Below are 20947 nucleotides of genomic sequence, written 5' to 3' on the forward strand. Positions count from 1 at the left end.
AAAAGTTGTTCAACATCATTATCCATTAGGGAAATGCAAATTAAAACTATGACATACTACTATACACTTTTTAGAATGGCTAAAATAAAAAAACTGATAATACCAGTGCTGCTGCTGCTGAGGAACAACTGGAACTCTCACATATTGCTGGTGGGAATGCAAAATAATACGGACATTCTGGAAAACAATAGTTTGGCAGTTTCTTAAACAGTTAAACATACATCCATGTGACCTAGGGATTTCTGGGTATGTTCAAACAAAAATCCAGACATTTCTGGGTATGTTCAAACAAAAATCTGGACACAAAAATCCAGACACAAATAGCAGCTATATTCATAATCACCCCAAACTAAAAACAACTATAATATACTTCAATGGGTGAATGAATAAACAAACTGTGGTACATTCATACAAATATTCAGCAATAAAAAAGAATGAAATACTGATACCCACAACAACTTGGATGAAACTCAAAAGCATTATGCTGAGTGAAAGAAGCCAGTCTTAAAAGATTACATACTATGTGATTCCATTTATATGGTATTCTCGAAAAGGCAAAACTAGAGGGTGGTTGCCAGGGATTGGGGGGAGGTGTAACTATACAGAGTTGCTAGCACAAAGGAGTTTCATAGGGTGATAGAACTGCTCTGTATCTTGATTGTGGTGGTTATACGAGTATATGAGTCTACACATGTATTAAAATTCTTAGTACTGTACCCACCCTGCCATCCCCCCACAAAAGGTCAATTTTACTGTATGGTGATCTTAAAAAGGAAAGAAAAGAAAAGAAAATGAAAAACAAATTTAAAGATACATCCTAAAATTAGTATTCATTCCCACTGCTATCTGGTATGTATTCCACTGTATGACTCCACCACAATCTATTGGTTATATGGATTGCTCTAAGATTTTTGCTATTAGAAACCAAGCAAGTGCTGCTTTGAGTATTCTCGCACACATCTCCTTATACACATAAGCCAAGTTCCTTTAGGGTTTATCATCAAGTGAGGAAATTCCTGGGTACAAACATCTTCTAGCACCAAACTGTTTTCCATGTGTATTAAGTGTTCCCAGCGGGGGCACATAAGGGGCCCAGTTGCTCGACAACCTCATCAGCGCTGATTAGGAGAGCTGGATTCCTGCTGTTCTGGCAGGAGTAAAGGGTGGCTTCACTCTGCTTCCTCAATGGCTAATGAGGCTGAATCCTTGCCTTGGGTTCATAAGCTGTCTTTCCTCTCACCAAAGGCCTGTTTAAGTGCTCTGCTTGATTTTTCATTGGGTTGCTTGTGTTTTTCTTTCATTACAACTTCTCCTTATTTAGTCTTTTGTTGGTTATGTCATGCTGCAAATTTCTTCTTCCCATTTGTAGCTCCCCTTTTTTTCATCTTCTTTATGATAAAATTCTTAAGTTTATTTATTTATTTTTAAAGTTCTTATGTTTAAAACAGTCATTCGTTTTTCACTAAAGGTTTATGTTTTCTGTGACTGGCTTAAGAATTCATTAGGTCACAGAGAAATTCTTCTAAATATAAACTCTAAAAATACTATAGTTTTGCCTTTTACACTTAAATCTTTTCATAGTATGACACAGATACCCAATTTTAATTTTTTCCCAAATGGACAACCAATTGTCCCAACATCATTTACTGGAAAGTCTATCATTTCCACCTGTTTTAGCCAGCTCTGTCATAAATAAATTTTTTACATACATGTGGGTATAGTTTAGGGTTCTGTATTCTACAGGAGGAGTATCTCTTATCTGAAATGCTTGAGACTAACAATATTTTGGATTTTGGATTTTTTCAGATTTTGGAATATTTGCAGAATACATACTGGTTGAACACACCTAATCCAAAATTCCAAAATCCAAAACACTCCAATGTGCATTTCCTTTGAGTGCTGTGTCGATGCTCAAAAAGTTATGGATTTTGGAGCATTTAGGATTTCAGATTTTCATTAGGGAAGCTCAACCTGTATCACGAGGTCCATTTCTCTATTCCTTCACCAAAACCATCATGTCTTAATTTAATATAGTTTTATAGTAATTCTAGATTAGAGGAAGTCCTTGCCACCCAAACACCCACACCCACCTCTTGGGTAATTTATTATTTGTTTTAGTTGTATCTTGACTATTTGGGGCCTTTTATCTCTTTGCTTTAACATTTAAAACCTCTTTGTCAAGTTCCATAAGTAAATAAGTAAGAATTGTTACCGGTATTGCACTGGAATTTGAATGATGTGGGTAAAACTGATGTCTTTAGACAGGATCTTCTGATCATTCATGAATTACATCAAGCTATTAACCATGTTTGAGTGGGAAGGACTGCAGAAGTTCACGTTGTTCTTTATTTATCTGTCTTCTGGTTTGTTTTTTCTTTTAATAATCACATCTACTTATTGAATACATTATATGTAAATTCATTCAGGCAAGCTTATAATGGAATTACCTGTCAACAGTTATACTTACTTTTCTCATATACTTTTAAAATACATTTTCATTGTCATTTTATTTATACTTTTTTTCTTCTTTTTAAAAAAATTTTCAGCAGCAGTTGGCTGGTACAGCATTCTGAACCCTTGACCTTGGTGTTAGTAACAACATGCTTTAACCAACTAAGCTAACTGGCCAGCCCCTATATATACTATTTAATATACTGTTATTTTTCAAAAAATACCTAACAGTTCTATCAATTACTTGGAGAGGTATATTAAAATCTCCCAATACGATGAATTTGCCTATGTCTCCTTGTAGTTGTCAATTTTTGTTTAATATATTTTGAGGTTGTAATATTAGGTGTATACAAGTTCGGAATTATCTTTCTGATGGCAAAACCTTTCATCATTATGTACTTGGCCCTCTTTACTTCAATAATGCTTTTTACCTTAAATTCTATTTTGTGCAATACTAATATAACTATACCAATGTTTTTAGGTTTGGCATTTTCCGACTCTTTTTTTCACTCTTTTATTTTCAACCTCTCAGAAATCTTATATTTTAGATGTGTTTTATAAAAAGCACATTCGTGATTTTGTTTATCCATTCTCACCATCTTTTTAACTGAAATATATGATCCATTTACACTTAATGTAATTGTGCCACATTTAGATTTACTTCTATCATCTCATTCTATACTTGCCGTTTGTTGCTACCTTTTCTATGTTATCCTTCTCTCTTTTCTTGGCCTTCTTTGGGGTTAATAATTTTCTTATTCTATTTTTTATCCTCAACTAGTTTAGAAATTATATACTCTGTTAATGGTTCCACTTGAAATTTTAATACACACACTTAACCTACCAAAGACTAATGTTACTCATTATCTTTATCTTCTTCTTGAACAAAAAAAGAACCCTAGAATACTACTTCCCAACTTTCACTCAGTAAGAATTTTAGTTCTTTTTTTCCTAATACCATAAGATATTTCTATTGTTTTATAAAGCCACTATTTTTTTGCTCTTTATTCTTTCTCATTTCCTCATAGGACTGCTTTCCTTCTGTCTAAACACATCGATTAGAATTTCCCTTAGTGCGGGTCTGTTATTCACAAAGTCCCTCATTCAATCTGTATGAAAATATCTCTATTCAACCTTTCTCTCTCTCTCTCTCTCTCTCTCTCTCTCTCTCTCTCTCTGGTAGCTTGCCAGTATGGGGATTCAAACTCTTGATCTTTACTCAATTTTTAGAAGTATATAATCTAAGTTGACAACTACTTTTAATGAGCACTCTGAAGTCACTGTATCACTTCACTATTCTTTAGCTTCCAATGAAGCTGTTGATAAGTGCTAGTGCTGTCAGTCTAATTCATATTCTTCTATAGGTAATCTATTTTCTCTCTGGCTGCTTTCAAAATTTGTTTTTGATGTTCTGAAGTTTTGTTATAATGTGTACAAGGGTGGATTTAAAAAATTAATACTCCTTGGGATCTATTGGGCTTCCTAAATATGGGAGATAGAATATTGTCACTTTTATTGAAGTTGCCACAGATTTCCTTCCAAACAGAGTACTGTTCATTCTCTGTTCTCTCTGAGGCTCTGATTAGATTTCCTTTCAACCTCTACATCTTTATTTTTTTTTTATTTCTTCTTTCAACCTCAACATCTCTTAATCTCTTTCATATTTTCCACCTGTCTGTATTGGCTACATTCTTATGATTTCTTCAAATCTATCTCCCAATTCATTTATTCTATAATGCTGCTAAACCCCTTTGGGATTTATTTCAAAATATATATACTTGTGTGTGTGTGTGTCAAAGTTATTTGGTACTACTTCATCTTTTTTGATATTTAAAAACATTACATATAATTTTATATTCTGTGCCCGATAATTCCAACACCAGTAGTTTCTGCAGGTCTGATTTGACTATTACTGCTGGCTGTTACTAGTGCTGCCTTGTTTCCTTAAGCATTTTGTCAATTTTTTTTTACTACAAGCTCATTATTTCTTGGAATGTGTTATATGTCAGAATTCTTTGAAGCCTTGCCTAGAAGACAGGTTCTTCTTAAGAGGATTTGTGTCTGTATCTGGCAAAGATCTAAAGGCACTACCTGATGGTGATCACTTTAAAGTTAAAGTCCTAACCTGAGGATTTTTAACACCATGCCAGTAGTAGAATTCGTGCTAAAACTGATAAGAGGACCAGCTTGTCAGGGCCAGTTTTTTCCTCTCAATCTAACACTGAGTTTCAAAAGAGCTCTTTTCTGTTTTGTTTTGGCTGGTCTCTCAGCAGAGGCCTAGGCAATACTGTTACATTGTTAGTTTTTCCTTGCATTTAGGAGGGGTTTCTTAGTAGACATCACACCTTTGTAGGCCTGTGGGTTTTGTCTCCTGTCTTTGTGTCCTGTAGGGTATGAGAACCACAGCCTTGGTTCAACAGGGTTTGGCAAGTTTGATTGTATTCTTCTCTGGTTTCCTGCTCTTGTTACTACCAGTAGTTTTCAATGTTGGACTTCTTTATTTACTTACTAGCTCATCAATCCATTTAAAACATTTTAAAATTTTTATTTATTTTTTTGGAAGCTGGCTGGTATGGGGATCTGAACTTGTGATTCATTTTAAAAGATAGTTTGCATAATTCATCCTACACTTAAGTTCTTCTAATGATAGGATCTGTCCAGATCTCTAGGTGTCTAGTTTGCCATACTGCCAATCCAAGCTATTTTCACCTACACATAAAACTATGTCCAGTGAAGTACCCACAGAAAGAAGAACAAGAACTTGAAGGTCCCCCTACATGTTAGAGAAGTAACAGTGTTCAAGAAGGCAGCAGAGTTAGAGTCACCTTGATGTGTCTGGAAATACCCACAAAGTAATAATACCTAACAGAGGAGGTTGGACAGACAGCAAGACAGAATATCCTAGCCACCTTAGAAACCTTAATGCTGGCATCCTATAATCAATCACGGTTTATGATTCTATTAAAACATAATTTCATATTCCATAATCTACCATATAGCATTTCCAAATTTAAAAACAAAAAACATACACTGCTTTCTACAATACCACAGCCTCCGAAAGCCTTTCTGGCCTATAATATAAATCTTATAATTAAATATTTACAGCACTAATCGTCAGGAAATGCAAATCAAAACCACTTTGAGATATCACCTCACCCCAATCAGACTGGCTATTATAAAAAAGACAGAGAATAACAAAAGCTGGAGAGGACGTGGAGAGAGAGGAACCCTGCACTGTTGGTGGGACTGTAAATTAGTGCAGCCATTACGGAGAACAGTATGGAGGTTCCTTAAACAACTACAGATAAAACTTCCATATGATCCAACAATCCCACTCCTGGAGATATATCCAGAGGATTGGAAAACATCAGGTTGAAGGCATACATGCACTCCCATGTTTATTGCAGCTCTATTTACAATACTAGGCAATGGAACCAACCTAAATGTCCATTGATGGATGACTGGATAAGGAAACTGTGGTATATATACACACTATGGAATACTACTCATCCATAAAAAAGAATGAAATTCTACCATTTGCAACAACATGGATGAGCCTGGAGAAAATTATCCTTAGTGAAACAACCCAGGTACAGAAAGAGAAATACCGCATGTTCTTACTCATAACTGGGAGCTGAATCCATAAACAAACAAATGAACAATAAAGAGAGTCGGGGAGAAAGAAAGAAACAACAATCACAGTAACAGACTGAACTTTTAAAAAACTAGAGGTGGAAAAGGGGAGGAGATGGGGGAGAAGAATGGGGGCTAATGAGGAATTTGGTCAACGGACACAAAGAATGATCATGTATTGTAATGATGAATAAGCTAACTATACTGATCTAACCATCACACGCTCTACACAGTTATTGAAAATCAACATTGTACCCCAGATGTATGTATAATAAAAACAAAACAAAACAAAACAAAACAATAAATCTTTATAGCAGGATTTGTGATGTGAATATGCAATAATCTTTCAGAGAATATTTGACAATGACTTTTTTTTTTTTTCCTTTTTGTCTTTTTTTGTGTCTGGCAACGGATCGCAACCCTCAGTTTCGCGCTCGTACCGGACCGGGACCGGCAACGGGATCGCAACCCTCGGTGTTGCTCCCACATCTCGCTCAGCCAGTGAGCGGGAACCGGTCTGTATGTGGGATCCGAACCCTCGGCGGGAGCGCCACCGCGCTCCCAAGCGGTGCACTGCAGCAGTGCGCCACAGGGTCGGCCCCGACAATGACTTTTAAAGTGGCAATAAATACTAGGTGAAACCATGCTGAAGCTCTACCTCCAAGATGTCTGCTCATGCTGCTACTTCTACTCCTAACAGTCTTCCCTACCACAGCTCCCACTCACATTATAATTCCAGAAAATCTTCCAGTACGTGCCCAGATTTTGTTTTCCTGCCACCTCTTTCCAAACTTTGTTCACCATGATTTCAAGAATCTAACATACACTTGTGACACATTAGGCCCTCATAAAATGTTAGCTCCCCTTCTCTGTCCTTTAACTATGGTTAAAGAACAGTGTGGGCCAGAGCAGTCAGAGGAATGAAGGTTTCCTGGAAAATTTAGGCTGGGCTAATGAGAGATAGGTAGGGTTTAAATAAGAGAAGGCAAGTGTTGAACTGAAGATACAGGAGGGAGTAAGAAGACTGGCTGCATGTCGGGGGAGCAGCCAATGATGAGGCTGGAGAAGTGAAGTAAACAAGATTATAACAGAATGTGAATGCCAAGCAGATGTGTGAGTCTGACCGAGTCCGCAGTTACTCCTGGCACACACTCACCTGTGCTCGCTGAAGACAGAGTTGTCCAGAACAATCTTCTCCAGCAGCTCAATCAGTTCGTTAGGCAGATCAGCTGTCATAAAGGCTTTGACAGTGACTGAGACCTCTTCAGGATCCTGTGTTTCTGACAATGCTGTTTGTACCACCTGGTTTTAAAAAGCATTTAAAAGAACTTAAAGTCAATTCAAGACTATATTTTTGAAGCTAAACAGAGGGAAGGACTTCTCCAAGAAGGGAAGACAGCTGGAACAGATACAGAAAAAATGGGAGTTTTCTCAGGGTAGAAAGGGAAGGACATCTAAAAGAGTCAATCTCAGGGAATTCTAATTTTGCTCTATTTGACAGTTTTTCTCTTACATCAAAAGGGCTACAGACTCTTATCTCTCCTCCAATGACCACACTAAATTTACTCCAAAGCCAATACATAACACAGTGCACTAAACAGGTATTTGAAATGCATGTTTGCTTTTATCTGTTTCTTAAAGCCTCTTTCTAGCAGACAGCACTGCTGATACTATGGCACAGTCCACTGCCAGTGGACATGGTCAAGTGCAACCAGAGCTACGGAGCTGTGTGCCTTTGGAAGCCACTCAGAACCACACTCTGAAGGAAAAAACAACAAAAGACTGGCCCTACTGCCCCTCATTCAATTACAGGTGTCTCACCTACAAAAGAAACTTACAAAGAGGGCATAAAGACAATTTTCCAAAGAGTATGTTTCACAAATAACAGCAGGTTAGAAGACCAGCACTGTTCTCTTTGCACTTTGTACCAGGGCCTTCAGTGTCTTTCGGATCTATCATTTTTGCCAAGTTTCTGGTGTTCCTCAGAGGTTTGTAACAGCAGTGTATTAATGAGAAAGAACAGACAACTCTGAGGAGGTCTTACATAACTGACATACACTGTTGGCTATGAACTTTCACCTCCCAATCATGAGCGGCCTTAAAGGAAAACAGGAGCAAAGTCAGCCCATTCCGCCTTTTGGGTGGCCTCTGTGCACTCAATGACACCTTAAGATACAAAAGTTCTGCCTCTGTGGAGTTTATAACAATCACAATATGCATGCAGAGCAGTTATAGAAAAGGAGCTGTCGCAAAGCTAAGTAACCAAAAGAGCTATCTTTGAGGGAAAGGGGTACGGTGATGCAGCACAGAGTCCAGCCAAAGAAGAAGATGTGTTTTCTGGCATTCTGACAGTGACATCTAACTGCCAATTCTTGAAAACCTTAGAGTGGTTTAAATAAATACATAGAAGTTGTTTAAAGGACAAAAATAAATTTCCACCATCTATTTGAGTGAACACAGGATGCCCAACCTAAGGTTACCTAAGGACACGGCCTCCTCTAAGTAAACTTTTCATAAGGTTCTACTCCAGACACGAAAAGCAGTCTGCCTCTGTCATTATGGGCTCCCAATTAGAGAGGCACTGCAGTTAGTGTCCCACCAGGAGGTGGCTACAGATATTCAATTATAGCAGACATAATGACTGGACCAGCAGCTCCACACAGCATCAGGAAGACAAGAGGTACCTGCTGGTTCTAGTTCAATACAGTCTTAAAGCTGCCCTTCCCCAGTGCCAACACAAGGTTATCTACACGGTGAACCAGATGGGTGGACTATACCTAGAGACATATCTGATGTCTGTGAACTTGGGGGTAGATCCCTAGTAGAATCTAAATAAATTCTGTTCCTGGCCCTTGTCATTCAATGTTTTTATCAGATTTGGATGAAGTGTATTAAATCTTCAGGCAAGTTCTCAAGACAGGTAGGCCCAAAGCTGGTATAATAAAGATTCAAAACAACATGGGCTTTTGTAATCTAAATGTGTTTCAAAATAAAAGTTTACTTTAAAAAAATAATGGCACAAGCTTGAGAGAACAGTAAACAGAAAACAGGAAGGTAAAGTTCAGTTGAGATAAAGGTGACATCCAGCTCTCGAGTTCAAAGCACCTGCCCAGCAGATTGGCAACATGCATGAAGGAGGTGCGAACTTTAACTGATTGCATGCTCAGAGCTGAAGCCACTCTTGGGCCAGGGTTTTGTTCCCACACTGGTCTCGGTCCACCCCTAAATGGTATGCCCAGCAGCCTATGGAACAGTGCTGAGGACAACAGAGGTACTACGTGCTAACATCTGCGAAGAGGGCAGGCCTCTTCCACAGAGCTGCAGGAAGCCCAGAGGCCAAGGCAGACTCTCACCTGCCAGGCTGTGCCTAGTAATGACCCCTGGCCCCAGCACTATGCTCCAGCTCCAACGAAGTGCTGGATAAGTCAGCTGAGACAACCGTGAGAGCTACTTAGCTACTGTCAACAGAGGGCTGAGATGGAAAAGCAATTAGCATCCAGCATGCAGGCACACCATCAGATATTTTTTTTTTACTGGGGCTGCACATCCCCGCTCTAGATACAAGGGCCAATTTTATGCCCTTAGCCACAACCCCAAGTCAGTTTACCCTTGGTAATCAAGTTGCTTCTGCAGGGAAGAAGGTTCATAAGAGCTGTAAGATGTTTTAGATATAACAATTAAATCAGTCACTTGAGCTACAAGATTAGTAGAGGGCAAATTGCAGGCATGCATACACACCCATTTGTGTGCCTCACCTGGTCAATCAGCTGTCTCCTGGATGGGTTGGTCTCCTCAAGGACATAAGCCCAGAGCTCTGGATCCTTCCTGTGCACCAAGTAGCGGGCCTCGCTTTTGAACAGAGAATTCTCACTGCAAACCTGAAATGAGTACACCTGTGTTTAACACAAGCAGCCAGCTGACAGAAGCTACTTGGAAATACACACCCCAGTTAGTTCCCTCTTTCCTGATACTACATTGGTGGACAGCTGGAGACCAAGCAAGACATTGTGTTTTGACATAGGAACTGACAGAAGCTACTTGGAAATACACACCCCAGTTAGTTCCCTCTTCCTGATACTACATTGGTGGACAGCTGGAGACCAAGCAAGACATTGTGTTTTGACATAGGAGGAGCAGCATCCTGCAGGGTTAACACTGCACTCCTCAGAGAGACAAAGCACCGCAAAATGCAGCTTTCTAAGTTTACAGCAACTCACAGGGAAGTGCCATGGCTCAGCCAGTGGATATTTCTGTGATGATGGATATGCTCTATATCCTGTGCTGTCTGATATGGCCACCACTAACCACAGGAGGCCACTGAGCCCTTGAGATTTGGTGTGCAACTGAGTAAATTTTTAATTTTAATTTCAGTCATTTAAATTTAAGTATTCACATGTAGCTAGCTCTAAACCATCTCTAAAGAGTTATCAGAATAGCCCAGAACTAGTATAAAATAGCACATATACTGCAAAATTTAGAGGGCTAAAAACTGTAAAACGGAGTTCACTGACTGATCTTGAGACCCTTTTCTGAATGTCTAACAGATCTCCAAAACACCAGCTGTGCCCTAGAACGTTCTGATGTGTGAAGCATCTGCTAGGTCCTGGTGAGAACCATATCCGTTGAGTACCAGATGCTAGGCACAAGGCAGGTACATGCATGTACCTGTGAATGCAACACAGGCTGCCTGTGTACACATGGCAGAGGCCAGAGCAGGCTGGTGTGGCGTCAACCACACAGGTGCTCTGCCCCTGAAATCACATTGCAGCTCTCTTTTGGACAGAGCAGACCTTAAATGAGCACTTCTTTCCAATCTAAAACTTGCCTTGCTAAAAGGACACTTTACCACACAGCACAGAAAAGTGCTAAGATCGCGAAGAAGTCACTAAACTTTGCTTTAATAAAAAGGTGGTAAATTAAGCCAAAAAATGGCTTACTGGTATCAAACTAACTAAAGTCCCAGCTTTACAAAAACCAGTTCCCTAGAGACTGTCAAGTGAGAGGCTATGTCCACTCAAACCTGTTACTTCTGTGGTCAGTGTCCAAAAACTAGGGTAGAATGAGAAGCTGGTAAACTGCTCTCCATCTTCAACTCTACACATTTATAACCTAACACATGCCTTCCATGGCTGCTACATGTGTTACAAGTGGTCAGAAATTCTGAGGTGCTGGGGACAAGTAGACGACTGCCTATGAAGAGCTTACAGTTAAACAAATATCAGGTTCAACCACATGGGATTTCTGGTCAAATGGTTAAGTATTGACAGTTCATATGGTTTAACCTGAATACACAATTACATACATGCAGATCAAATCCCAGACAGACACAGGCAGGGGACCTGAGTGAATGTTTCAAGGTTGGGGGGATGGGCAGTAAGAGCTGGGTCGATCAGGAAGAGACAGAGAGGACATGTGTAGGGAGTTCCTCTAAGAAGAGGGGAGACAATACAAGGGCACCCAGGGAACTGCAGGCCACTCCAGGAGTGGTGGCAAGAGGGGCACTGGTCAGGTCAGTGGAAGGAAGGTGGTAGTCCACAGAGGAGCTCATGGGTCGGGCTTAGAAGTTCAATTTTGCTCTCAAATCACCAGGTCACATGGAGTGCTGTAAGCAGACGGGTGATGGGTTGAATTTGGGGCCAACTAGGCCTATGGATACAATACATACAAACAGGGCATGAGCAGATCCCAAAAATGTGTCAGACCTGCCATCTCTGGGTACAGAGAAAGCCCTGATCAGCCCCCACAGGCACATATTTGAAGCTCTGCCCCATGAGGCCAGAGCAACATGGGCTGCTAAGCAAACTGTGCCCACCTTGATGAGCTCCAGGTCACACTGTCCCCGTTCATAGGCAACACAGGCCAGATGCGGGTCCCGCTTCTCACAGTACCGGCCCACCACACTACTGTCATAGTAGACGTTCTCCCTCAAGAAGCGCTCGGGACTGTTGTTGCTGTCAATGTAGATTTTGGCAAGTGCATTGTGAGTGGCAGGCTCTTCACAGCCTTCATGAATCCGGGACTCCAGCCAGGGAAGCAGTAACTTGAGCCTTTGAAAGAAGGAAGATACTGTCAAAGCCTCAAGGCTACCATCAAAAACCTCCAGGACAATCCCTGTGCTGAGGGTTGCTTCTTGAAACAAACAAGCAAAAACCTCTCAATCCATTAACTACGGGTTGTTCTAGGGATCAAGACAGACCTGGTTTCCAAATTTATTTCAATCCTTAAAGCTTTTGCCCAAGGTCTTCATTACCAATAGCAAATAACTCACTACTAGATATAAGATGTGTATGTGAAAGACCAGCCATGGAGACAGTCCTGGGGCTGACAGGGCGACCATGAAGATATCCAGGATAATTAGTCAGAGACTTAACAACAAACACTAGAATCCAGGTGCAATAGAAGATACCAAGTAAGGATCTCATACCTGTTTCTTTTCTCTACTTCAGCCACCAGCTCATCAGTAGAGAACTGTCCTCTCACCACCATGATTAAGTTTTTAATTACTTCTTCAGAACAATCCACATCAAGCAGTCCCCCAACCACAGCTGGGATCCGGCTGGGGTTGACCTAGAATAGTCAAGGTGGTGATTTCAGCGCTGCAGACACAGGTCATTGCTAGCAGCCCCCTAAGACTTGGACAGTGTGGGCAAAACCTGAAAGGGCTCCTGTTTAGAACTAAACTGTGTCCCATCAAAATTCGTATGTTGAAGCCACAACCCCCAATGGGACGCTATTTGGAGATAGGACCTTTAAGGAGGTCACTAATGTTGAGAGCGGGGCCCTAATCCAATAGGACTGGTGTCCTTATAAGAGGAAGAGACACCAGGAGTGCACACACACACACACACAGCAGAAAGGCCATGTGAAGACACAGTGAGGAGTTGGCTGTCTGCAAGCCTGGGAGAGAACCCTCACCAGAAACCAATCCTGCCATCACCCTGATCTTGGTCTTCTGGCCTTCAGAACTGTGAGAAATAAATTTCTGTGTTTAAGCAACCTGGTCTGTGATATTCTATTTTGGCAGCCTAAGCGGGCTAATATAATATTATATATTTAATATTTAATTATATTGATAATATTTATAACAATATTTAATTATATATTTAACATTTAATATAATAATACAAATTTCTGTTGTTTAAACCTGGTCTGTGATACTCTATTTTGGCAGCCTGAGTAGACTAATATACTACCCTTCAAACTCACAGTCTCTGAAATGCTTAGGTGTCAGGCAGCCTCTTAGGTGTAGGTTATTACCACTGACTGAAGCCCAGAGGCAGCCAGGCAGTCCTGGGCAGCTCTGGGGAGCCAGAAGCGACCGTCTCAGCAGTACCTTCTGAACGTAGATCTCAATGTACTTCTGCAGGTCGTTGCGGTATAAATATAGCACGAGGTCATGGACAAAGTCAAACCGATCACATACGATGATGAGGGGAAGCTGGTCTGTGAGCTTGGCCTCCTGAGGGTCGGAAAGCCCAGAAAAGTCAGGCAGTAAGGACCCACAGAGCCAGACCATGGAACAGCACTGCCTCTGCAGCAGTGACCCATAGGAAACTCAGACTGGGATTTCCCTTTAGATATACTGTCATTTTAAGGTATTTACTTTTGGGGATGTAGTGTTTGCTTTGGCAAACAAGTGAGGAAATACTACTAAAGCATTTGATTTAAAAAATGGTGGGGGAGGGGGAGGCTAGCTGGTTAGCTCAATTGGTTAGAACATGGTGCTGATAACATCAATGTCAAGGGTTTGGATCCCAATACCGTCTAGCTGTCAAAAAGAAAAAAAAGACTTCACTAAATCTGGCAATAACATCCCAAATTTGTACAAAACCAAACATTTTTTGGGTTAAGAGAAGCAGCTCATTATGCATAAACCCAACACAGACCAAGCTGCTCTCAGGACAGCACGTCTGCGTTAGGGTTGCCTTTCCAGACAAGCAGCCACAGTGCACGGAAACACCAGCCTGTGGGTGCAGGCAGCTGCCCTCCACACACTCGCATTCCATTCCCAGACAACAATGGCACTTTGGCAGGACAGGCAGCAGGCCACGCGATCACACCTCCCCTTCCCTGGACCCGCATCTAGATTACATTTCCCAGGGTCCCCTGAAGTTTTAGGTGTGGCCCTGTGACCTCATTTCCTCCAAGGGAACATGAATCAAAGTGTCATCTGCCACTTGCAGGTCTCACTGACAAAAGCCACTCATGCTGGTTCCTCCTTATTCTTCCCTTCTTCCAGTTTTCTGGGAAGGCAAAGGAGTCATTGGCCTGGTCCTTGAAGGACGGTGGGAAGGAAAGCCGCCCCACTTACCTCCACGAACACGAGGGTTGTCATGTGAGAAAGAAGCAGGCTTCCTATTCTTTACGCCATGAGTGGTTTATTTATTAGTGCAGCCTTGCCTAGCCTAACCTACAGGGGCACAGTTGGGATGCTGCTGAACTATAATGTGGCAATAAACTAATTCCGTCCATTCACATGCCAAGTAATTCAGAGCACAGCCTCAAGCTTCTTTCCACAAGGGATCTTAAAACCATGAATGGGTTCCTCTAAGAATTTTAGACCACAAAGTTCTAAGAGATCTGCCACTTGGGACGAAAAGAACACTGGAGAGACAAATTCAGCTTTTCGCCCCTTAGAAGCCTGACTGATGGTCTGCCTGATCTGCCATCAGTGAAAGCCACTCCCAGAAGCAGGCAATGCCTGGACACACCTTCAGGAAGTTCTTCACACGCTCCGGGTTGTAGCAGCTGCTCTCTCGGCATATCCTCTCTACTTCTTTGATCTGCCCCGTCTTACAGGCTGCCTGAATGTATTTCAAATGCACGTCTGGATCTTGGCTGAAGTTCACAATTGAGCCCAGGAAGTAGAAGAGGCCTATGAAGAGAGACTGTTCCATTCTGTCCCCATAACATCCCCCGCCTTCTCTGTAGCTGCTGCCCATGATGACCCTGCTCTATTCTCCAGGTACCCACAGCCCACTCAGAACTCATAATCCATATGAAGTTTGTCTGCTTTGACATCTCCCCCAAATAGCAAGTCAGATTTCCAAAAATTTGGGAAGTATACCTGGGATGTTTTGGTGTAAAATACTGGGGATTTGTTATAGGTGTAATTCCTTCCGGGGGGCCCAGGGACACCTCAGATGGTTATCTTCAAGAGTAACTCATGCTGAGATAACCTGAGAGGGCTGTGTGACTGTTGCTCTAAAAAGTCATGCCAGGGACAGAGGAAACAAGCAATGGTCTCCCACAGGAGCTGCCGAATGGGGGGGTCTGTGACCTGACAGAGAGCTGATGTGGACACCACTACATACTGAGCCCCGAGTGAGGCAAAGAGGATGTCAGTCAACAGGGGTTGATGATGTTCCTAGTCATTACAGGGGCCAGCCAGGGAATACTAGTAACAATAGGATATGATACAGCAGAGAAGGCCACTTTTCCTGATGAGGTCTTCAGTTCTAACAGTGAGGCTCTGACAACAGGAGCAGAATGGCAACCCCAAGGCCAGTGGTTCCCCACCAACGCTGCTCTGCTGCCACTTCCCATTCCAGCTCCACCCAATCTTCTGCTACAGCCTTTCCTATAGTGCTATCTTCTCAAGAGAAGACCAGCTACCTGAGGGCAGGGTCTTGTCCCATCCTCCTCCAATGCCCCAACTGCACTGGGCACATGGCTTGACACCCCACTGGACAAATGCTCAGTCTCTATACTGGGAAAGACAGACAGCCACTGGCCTGTCCTCAACAAAGCCACTCCCCCTACCCCCAGAAGCATGCTATTTTGGTGTGATGCCCACAGAAGCACAAAGGAAGGAAACCAGGTCAGCCTCATCAATCAAGTGGGTAACACACACAACAAAGAGACAGACCCTCCTTTGTGGGCTCTCACTCAGGAGAGGACCAGGCCCTCTCATTGGTACCCAGAATCATAAGTACAGGATTTTAGATGAATCCTGTGCCAATGTGCTGCATAGAAACTTCAGAGATATGAGGAGGATTCCAAGTCTTCCCATCCCAGTGCCAACCAACCTGATTTCTTTCTTTGGAAACACCAATAAGGTTACTGAAGCTAAGCAATACACGTGAAATAGCAGTAATATTCTGCCATTGACTGAGTATGTAAGGCAGTGAGTGCTGCATGTTGCCTGGCTTTGCAGCAAGACCATTTTAAGTTAGGCAAGTAGACGTTACACCTCAGAATGGAGGTGCAGTCACATGGCGGGGTCAGCCAGAGGCTGCATGGTTTACCTTCATAACTCTTGAAGGACTCAAAGAGCTCCACCAGGGACTGTGTACCCAGTTGTTCGTGGTACTTGGAGGCCACCTGCACACACAGCTGAAGGTTCTGCCTGATGTTAGCAGACAGCATGGCATGCAGACACTCCACAGAATCCTCCACTGACAAGGAGCCAAAAAAGTTGACGAGCCACTAGAAACAAGGAAGAATCTGTCCACAACTAGGCATATTTTTAAGAGTTGCTACACTTGGGGACTGGCCGGTTAGCTCACTTGGTTAGAGTGCAGTGTTGGTAACACCAAGGTCAAGGGTACAGATCCCCTTACTGGCCAGCCACCAAAAAAAAGAAAAGTTTTAAAAATGTTGCTAACAGGGAGCTTAAAAAAAAAGAGTTAACACTTTGAAATAACTGGATCACCCCCTCCCCAACCCAGTGTCAAAAATATAAAGAATTTTCACTTAAAAGGACTAAAAAAGCAACTATCCATCATAGGAAAAAGTGGGAACAAGGAGTAAACGGGATAAGACACTGACCCGAAGTGTTCATCCTAGAACATTCCATAGCCAATACTAAAACCTATTCTGTAAATGGAATACAATAGCTATTTTAGCTTTTGCTAATGGCTTCAGATAGCCCTGCTGAGCTGTTAATGTTAAAAGATTATCTCTATTCCTGCTATTAGACTAAATCAAAGGTGGACATTGGAAAGGATGATATAGGGCCCAGACACACTGCCGAGCAGATGAAGTTTGTGCGCAGGCTAAATTTGAACTGATTTTGGCAGTGAAGTATGACAAGCTCATGCCATGGTCCCACAATCAGACAGGTGGACACTCGGGGGAATGTGATGCTAACAACTGCACAGGTGCCAGCCACCATGGGAGTGCCCCAATGATGCGCCATACCTCGGGATTGAGGAGGTGAGTGTGGACCACAGCCCTCTTGATGTCATAGAGGTCGGTGTAGTGCTCCAGTGCCCGCTGCAGAAGGCCTGCCTTCTCACAGAGCTGGGCAATGTGGGCCCGATCATAATGAGTAAACATCTGATTTCCAAGAATGGCATCTGCAACCTACGAAACAGTGAGTTCGGTAACAAAGCCTGTCAGTGGCAATAACTTCGCTGCAGAAGGCCTGCCTTCTCACAGAGCTGGGCAATGTGGGCCCGATCATAATGAGTAAACATCTGATTTCCAAGGATGGCATCTGCAACCTACGAAACAGTGAGTTCGGTAACAAAGCCTGTCAGTGGCAATAACTTTCAAAGCAGCTGCTCAACCATGCCCTCCAGGATAGAGTACAGCTCAGGAACCAGTGCTATGGGTGGTTCCTGCCCATATCCGTGCTTCCATAGCAGCAACAGCAGTGCTTATGGGTTCTGAGCAGAGCCTTGGCCATCCTTCAAGTCATCTCAGGCCCTTCACGCAAGGTTCCGATCTCCCTTATTGCAGAGCTGGCTATAGAGTCAAGAAGTGAGAAAGGCTGAGGTGCCATAAAGTGCTATTACTGGGATTAGTCCAAGTCGTTGTTGCAGCTTTTTAGCAATCACATTCTCAGAGGGTTTTCTACAGCAAGATCAATGAGCACGCTCAAGTTTACCAAGCCTTCCTTTAATGAGCTCAGTTCTCAAACTCATAACAGTCAGAATCAGACCTGAAAGTAACAAATCCTATCTGTTACTAGACTTCTTCACTAGATTAAAGGCAGTATTAGAAGTTGGGGGTTACATTTAAAAAACAGTAAGCACTCCTGGAAAGAATTCTGATGAGGTTTAACATTATCTTTAAATAAGTAATCTCTGGGCTAAGAATGGATGGGCTAACAAAGCAGCCTTGCTGCCCTATGATCCCATCCTCAGTACCTAACCTGTAGCTGGTCTTGATGAGATGCACCCTTGGGGGCCTTCCCCTGCTGCCCAGTGCACTACTGCCCTTCCCTCCTACGATGTGGAACACCAACCAAGTACAGTACTGGTCAAATACACAGTCACCACAGACACAGTCAACACCATACTGCTCCAGGATTCACACACTCCAGGTTGCACAGGGAATAAATGAACCAAACCAAGTCCTGAGAGTAGAGCTTAAAGCACCTGCTATCCCTGTCTTTTATTTCCTTCAGATCTATCCTTACTAACGTCTTGTTTTTAAACATTTCCCCTTATTATAGCAACAGTGTATTTTGGAGAACTCAGAAAACACAGATAAACCAAGAAAGAAAACATCACCTAGTCCACATCATCCAGAAAAGATGACCCAGCATTTTGGGGTGCTGTACGCAGCACTTGCTAGCACCCTGCCCAGTTGCTTGCTCATCCAGGCTGCCTCCCTTTGGGATTTGGGTGCCCCTTTGGGTCTGTCTTCCGAGTTTCTGTTTCAATCCTCATTCACTAAGAACTGTTCCATATGATCATCAAGTCATGGGAGCCCAACAGTATACCAAACAATAAATTAATAGCACTTTTATTTCCTAGAGGTGGGATATGACCCACTTATCAGTAGCTACCATTTGATTTGAATAAACTGAGTTAACAAAACATTATAATTGACATGTTTCCTAGTTATAAAACACATGATCATTAAAAAAAAAAATCAGAAGACAGATAAGTAAAGAACAGAGTGAACTTCTACAATCTTATCCACTCACAGAACGTTGGTTAACAGTTTGACATAAATTCCTTTAAATCCCTTTCCTGTATACATATCCAAATTTAACCAAAAATAGCATCTACATGTGATTCTATCATAACTTTGAGGTCGAGAAATGATGCCCCACCACAATGAGGTACCATCACATACCCATTAAGATGGCTTTTTTTTTTTTTTGTCCTTTTTGAAACCGGCCGCACCGCGCTCAGGCAGTGAGCACTGTGAGCGCACCGGTCATCCCTATATAGGATCCGAACCTGCGGCGGGAGCGCTGCTGCGCTCCCAGTGCCACACTCTCCCAAGTGCGCCACAGGCTCAGCCCAAGATGGCTATTTTTTTTAAAGGGGGAAAATAAGTGTTGGCAAGGACATGGAGAAAATGGAACCCTAGTGCATTGCTGGTAGGAATATAAAATGGTACAGCCTCTCGGAATATAGTAAGGCAGTTCCTCAAAAAGTTAAACACAGGATTACCATGTAATCCAGCAAGTCCACTTCTAGGTATTTACCCGAAAGAACTAAAGAGATGTTTGTACAACCATGTTCATAGCAACATTATTCACAATAGGCAGAAGATGGAAACAACCCGTATCCATCAACTGATGAATGGATAAACAAAATGTTCAATAGAGTATTATTCAGTCTAAAAAATGAAGAAATTTCTAACTCCTGCTATAATATGGATGAACCTTGAAAATAATATATACTATGTGAAAATGCTAGACAAAATATAATTCTATTTACATGAAGTATCTAGAATAGGCAAATTCATAGAGACAGAGAGTAGAATGGTGGTTGCCAGGGGCTAGGGATAGGAGGAATAGGAGTTATTGTTTAATGGTTACATAGTTCCTATTTCGGATGATAAAATATTCTGGAAATAACATAGTGGTGATGATTGTACTATACTGTGAATGTTCTTAATGCCACTGAATCATACACTTAAAAATTGTTAAAATGGTAGATTTTGTATGTATATTTGACCACAATGATGAAAAGAAGAAAGGAAGAAATGATGCCCCAACTGTAACTATTTCCATGAAAGTCTTGTACCATGACTTCTGGGAAAACCTTGTAGGAAAGTTATGAAGAATGTCCACTGAGAAGTACAAAGATAAACATCTGGCACGAGCACAACCCAGCCCAAAGCCACTGTGCTCAGATCAGCAAGTCCCACAGAGAGGTGCAACAGGTACTCTAACCCTTGGCATTAGCCTAGAAATGTCACTTGCCTGGGGTGCATGAATCAGGTTCATCTCCAACAGCTGAGTCTGGAGGTGCCCCTCAGCTGGGTGATTATTCTTCAAAGCATCCAACAAGAAGGAAGTACACTGCTGAATTAAACTGTTTTCCATAAAAATGTCTACAATCTGAAACAGATCCAAACCACATTTTCATGCAAAGGAAATAGTGTTTTATCTTCCTATTGAAATAGTTCCTGAAATAGAATCTCATTTAGAAATTCAACAATTTAGTTTCTTTCTTTGCATGTTCTTATGTCATCAAAGCTCATGTAATTAATGGTCATTATTTAGTAATAGGTAATTTTTGTGAAATCATACCACCTATATCATATCCACCAACTGGGCATTTTACTGGAGTAGATTGAAGGAAGTAACTTTTATAACATATGAACCCCAAAATGCTCTGAAATGATACAAGCAATCTTAACAATATACTTAATTAAATCCTAGAGACAGCTAATACTTGAAGTCTAGCCTTTATACTATCATTATATTATTCAGGCATCACTGGGAAAATGAAAACATCTACTTAGATATCAATTATTAAAGTTGAATAGATGTTAATTTGAAGAACTAATAAGCTTTAATAAGAGGTGAAACACAAGGGGGTCTTCAAAAAATTCATGAAAAGATAGTATTATCTTTTAATTCTATTTTTCCATGGACTTTTTGAAGTACTCTCATTTGGGTAATAAATTTACATAAATAAATAAACAGTAAATTGCATAAATTTTCATA

At 41.6% G+C, this 20947-nt stretch overlaps 1 protein-coding gene across 1 annotated transcript in view; it reads right to left on the reverse strand.

The window, feature by feature from the left end:
- The window catches only part of LOC103606977 (clathrin heavy chain 2-like), a gene marked incomplete at its 5' end in the record, with an annotated part of 59795 nt that overhangs the window by 27838 nt on the left and 11010 nt on the right, over nucleotides 1–20947 (reverse strand). Inside the window, 9 exons of the mRNA XM_008591536.1 lie at nucleotides 7241–7386; nucleotides 9840–9962; nucleotides 11897–12131; nucleotides 12509–12651; nucleotides 13418–13543; nucleotides 14796–14959; nucleotides 16332–16512; nucleotides 17227–17391; nucleotides 20198–20335. Coding sequence (XP_008589758.1) covers nucleotides 7241–7386; nucleotides 9840–9962; nucleotides 11897–12131; nucleotides 12509–12651; nucleotides 13418–13543; nucleotides 14796–14959; nucleotides 16332–16512; nucleotides 17227–17391; nucleotides 20198–20335 — 1421 coding nt within the window. The remainder of the gene's footprint in view (nucleotides 1–7240; nucleotides 7387–9839; nucleotides 9963–11896; nucleotides 12132–12508; nucleotides 12652–13417; nucleotides 13544–14795; nucleotides 14960–16331; nucleotides 16513–17226; nucleotides 17392–20197; nucleotides 20336–20947) is intronic.

Source organism: Galeopterus variegatus, unplaced genomic scaffold (assembly GCF_000696425.1).
Source record: "Galeopterus variegatus unplaced genomic scaffold, G_variegatus-3.0.2 Scaffold7006, whole genome shotgun sequence".
In the NCBI taxonomy this organism is placed as follows: domain Eukaryota; kingdom Metazoa; phylum Chordata; class Mammalia; order Dermoptera; family Cynocephalidae; genus Galeopterus; species Galeopterus variegatus.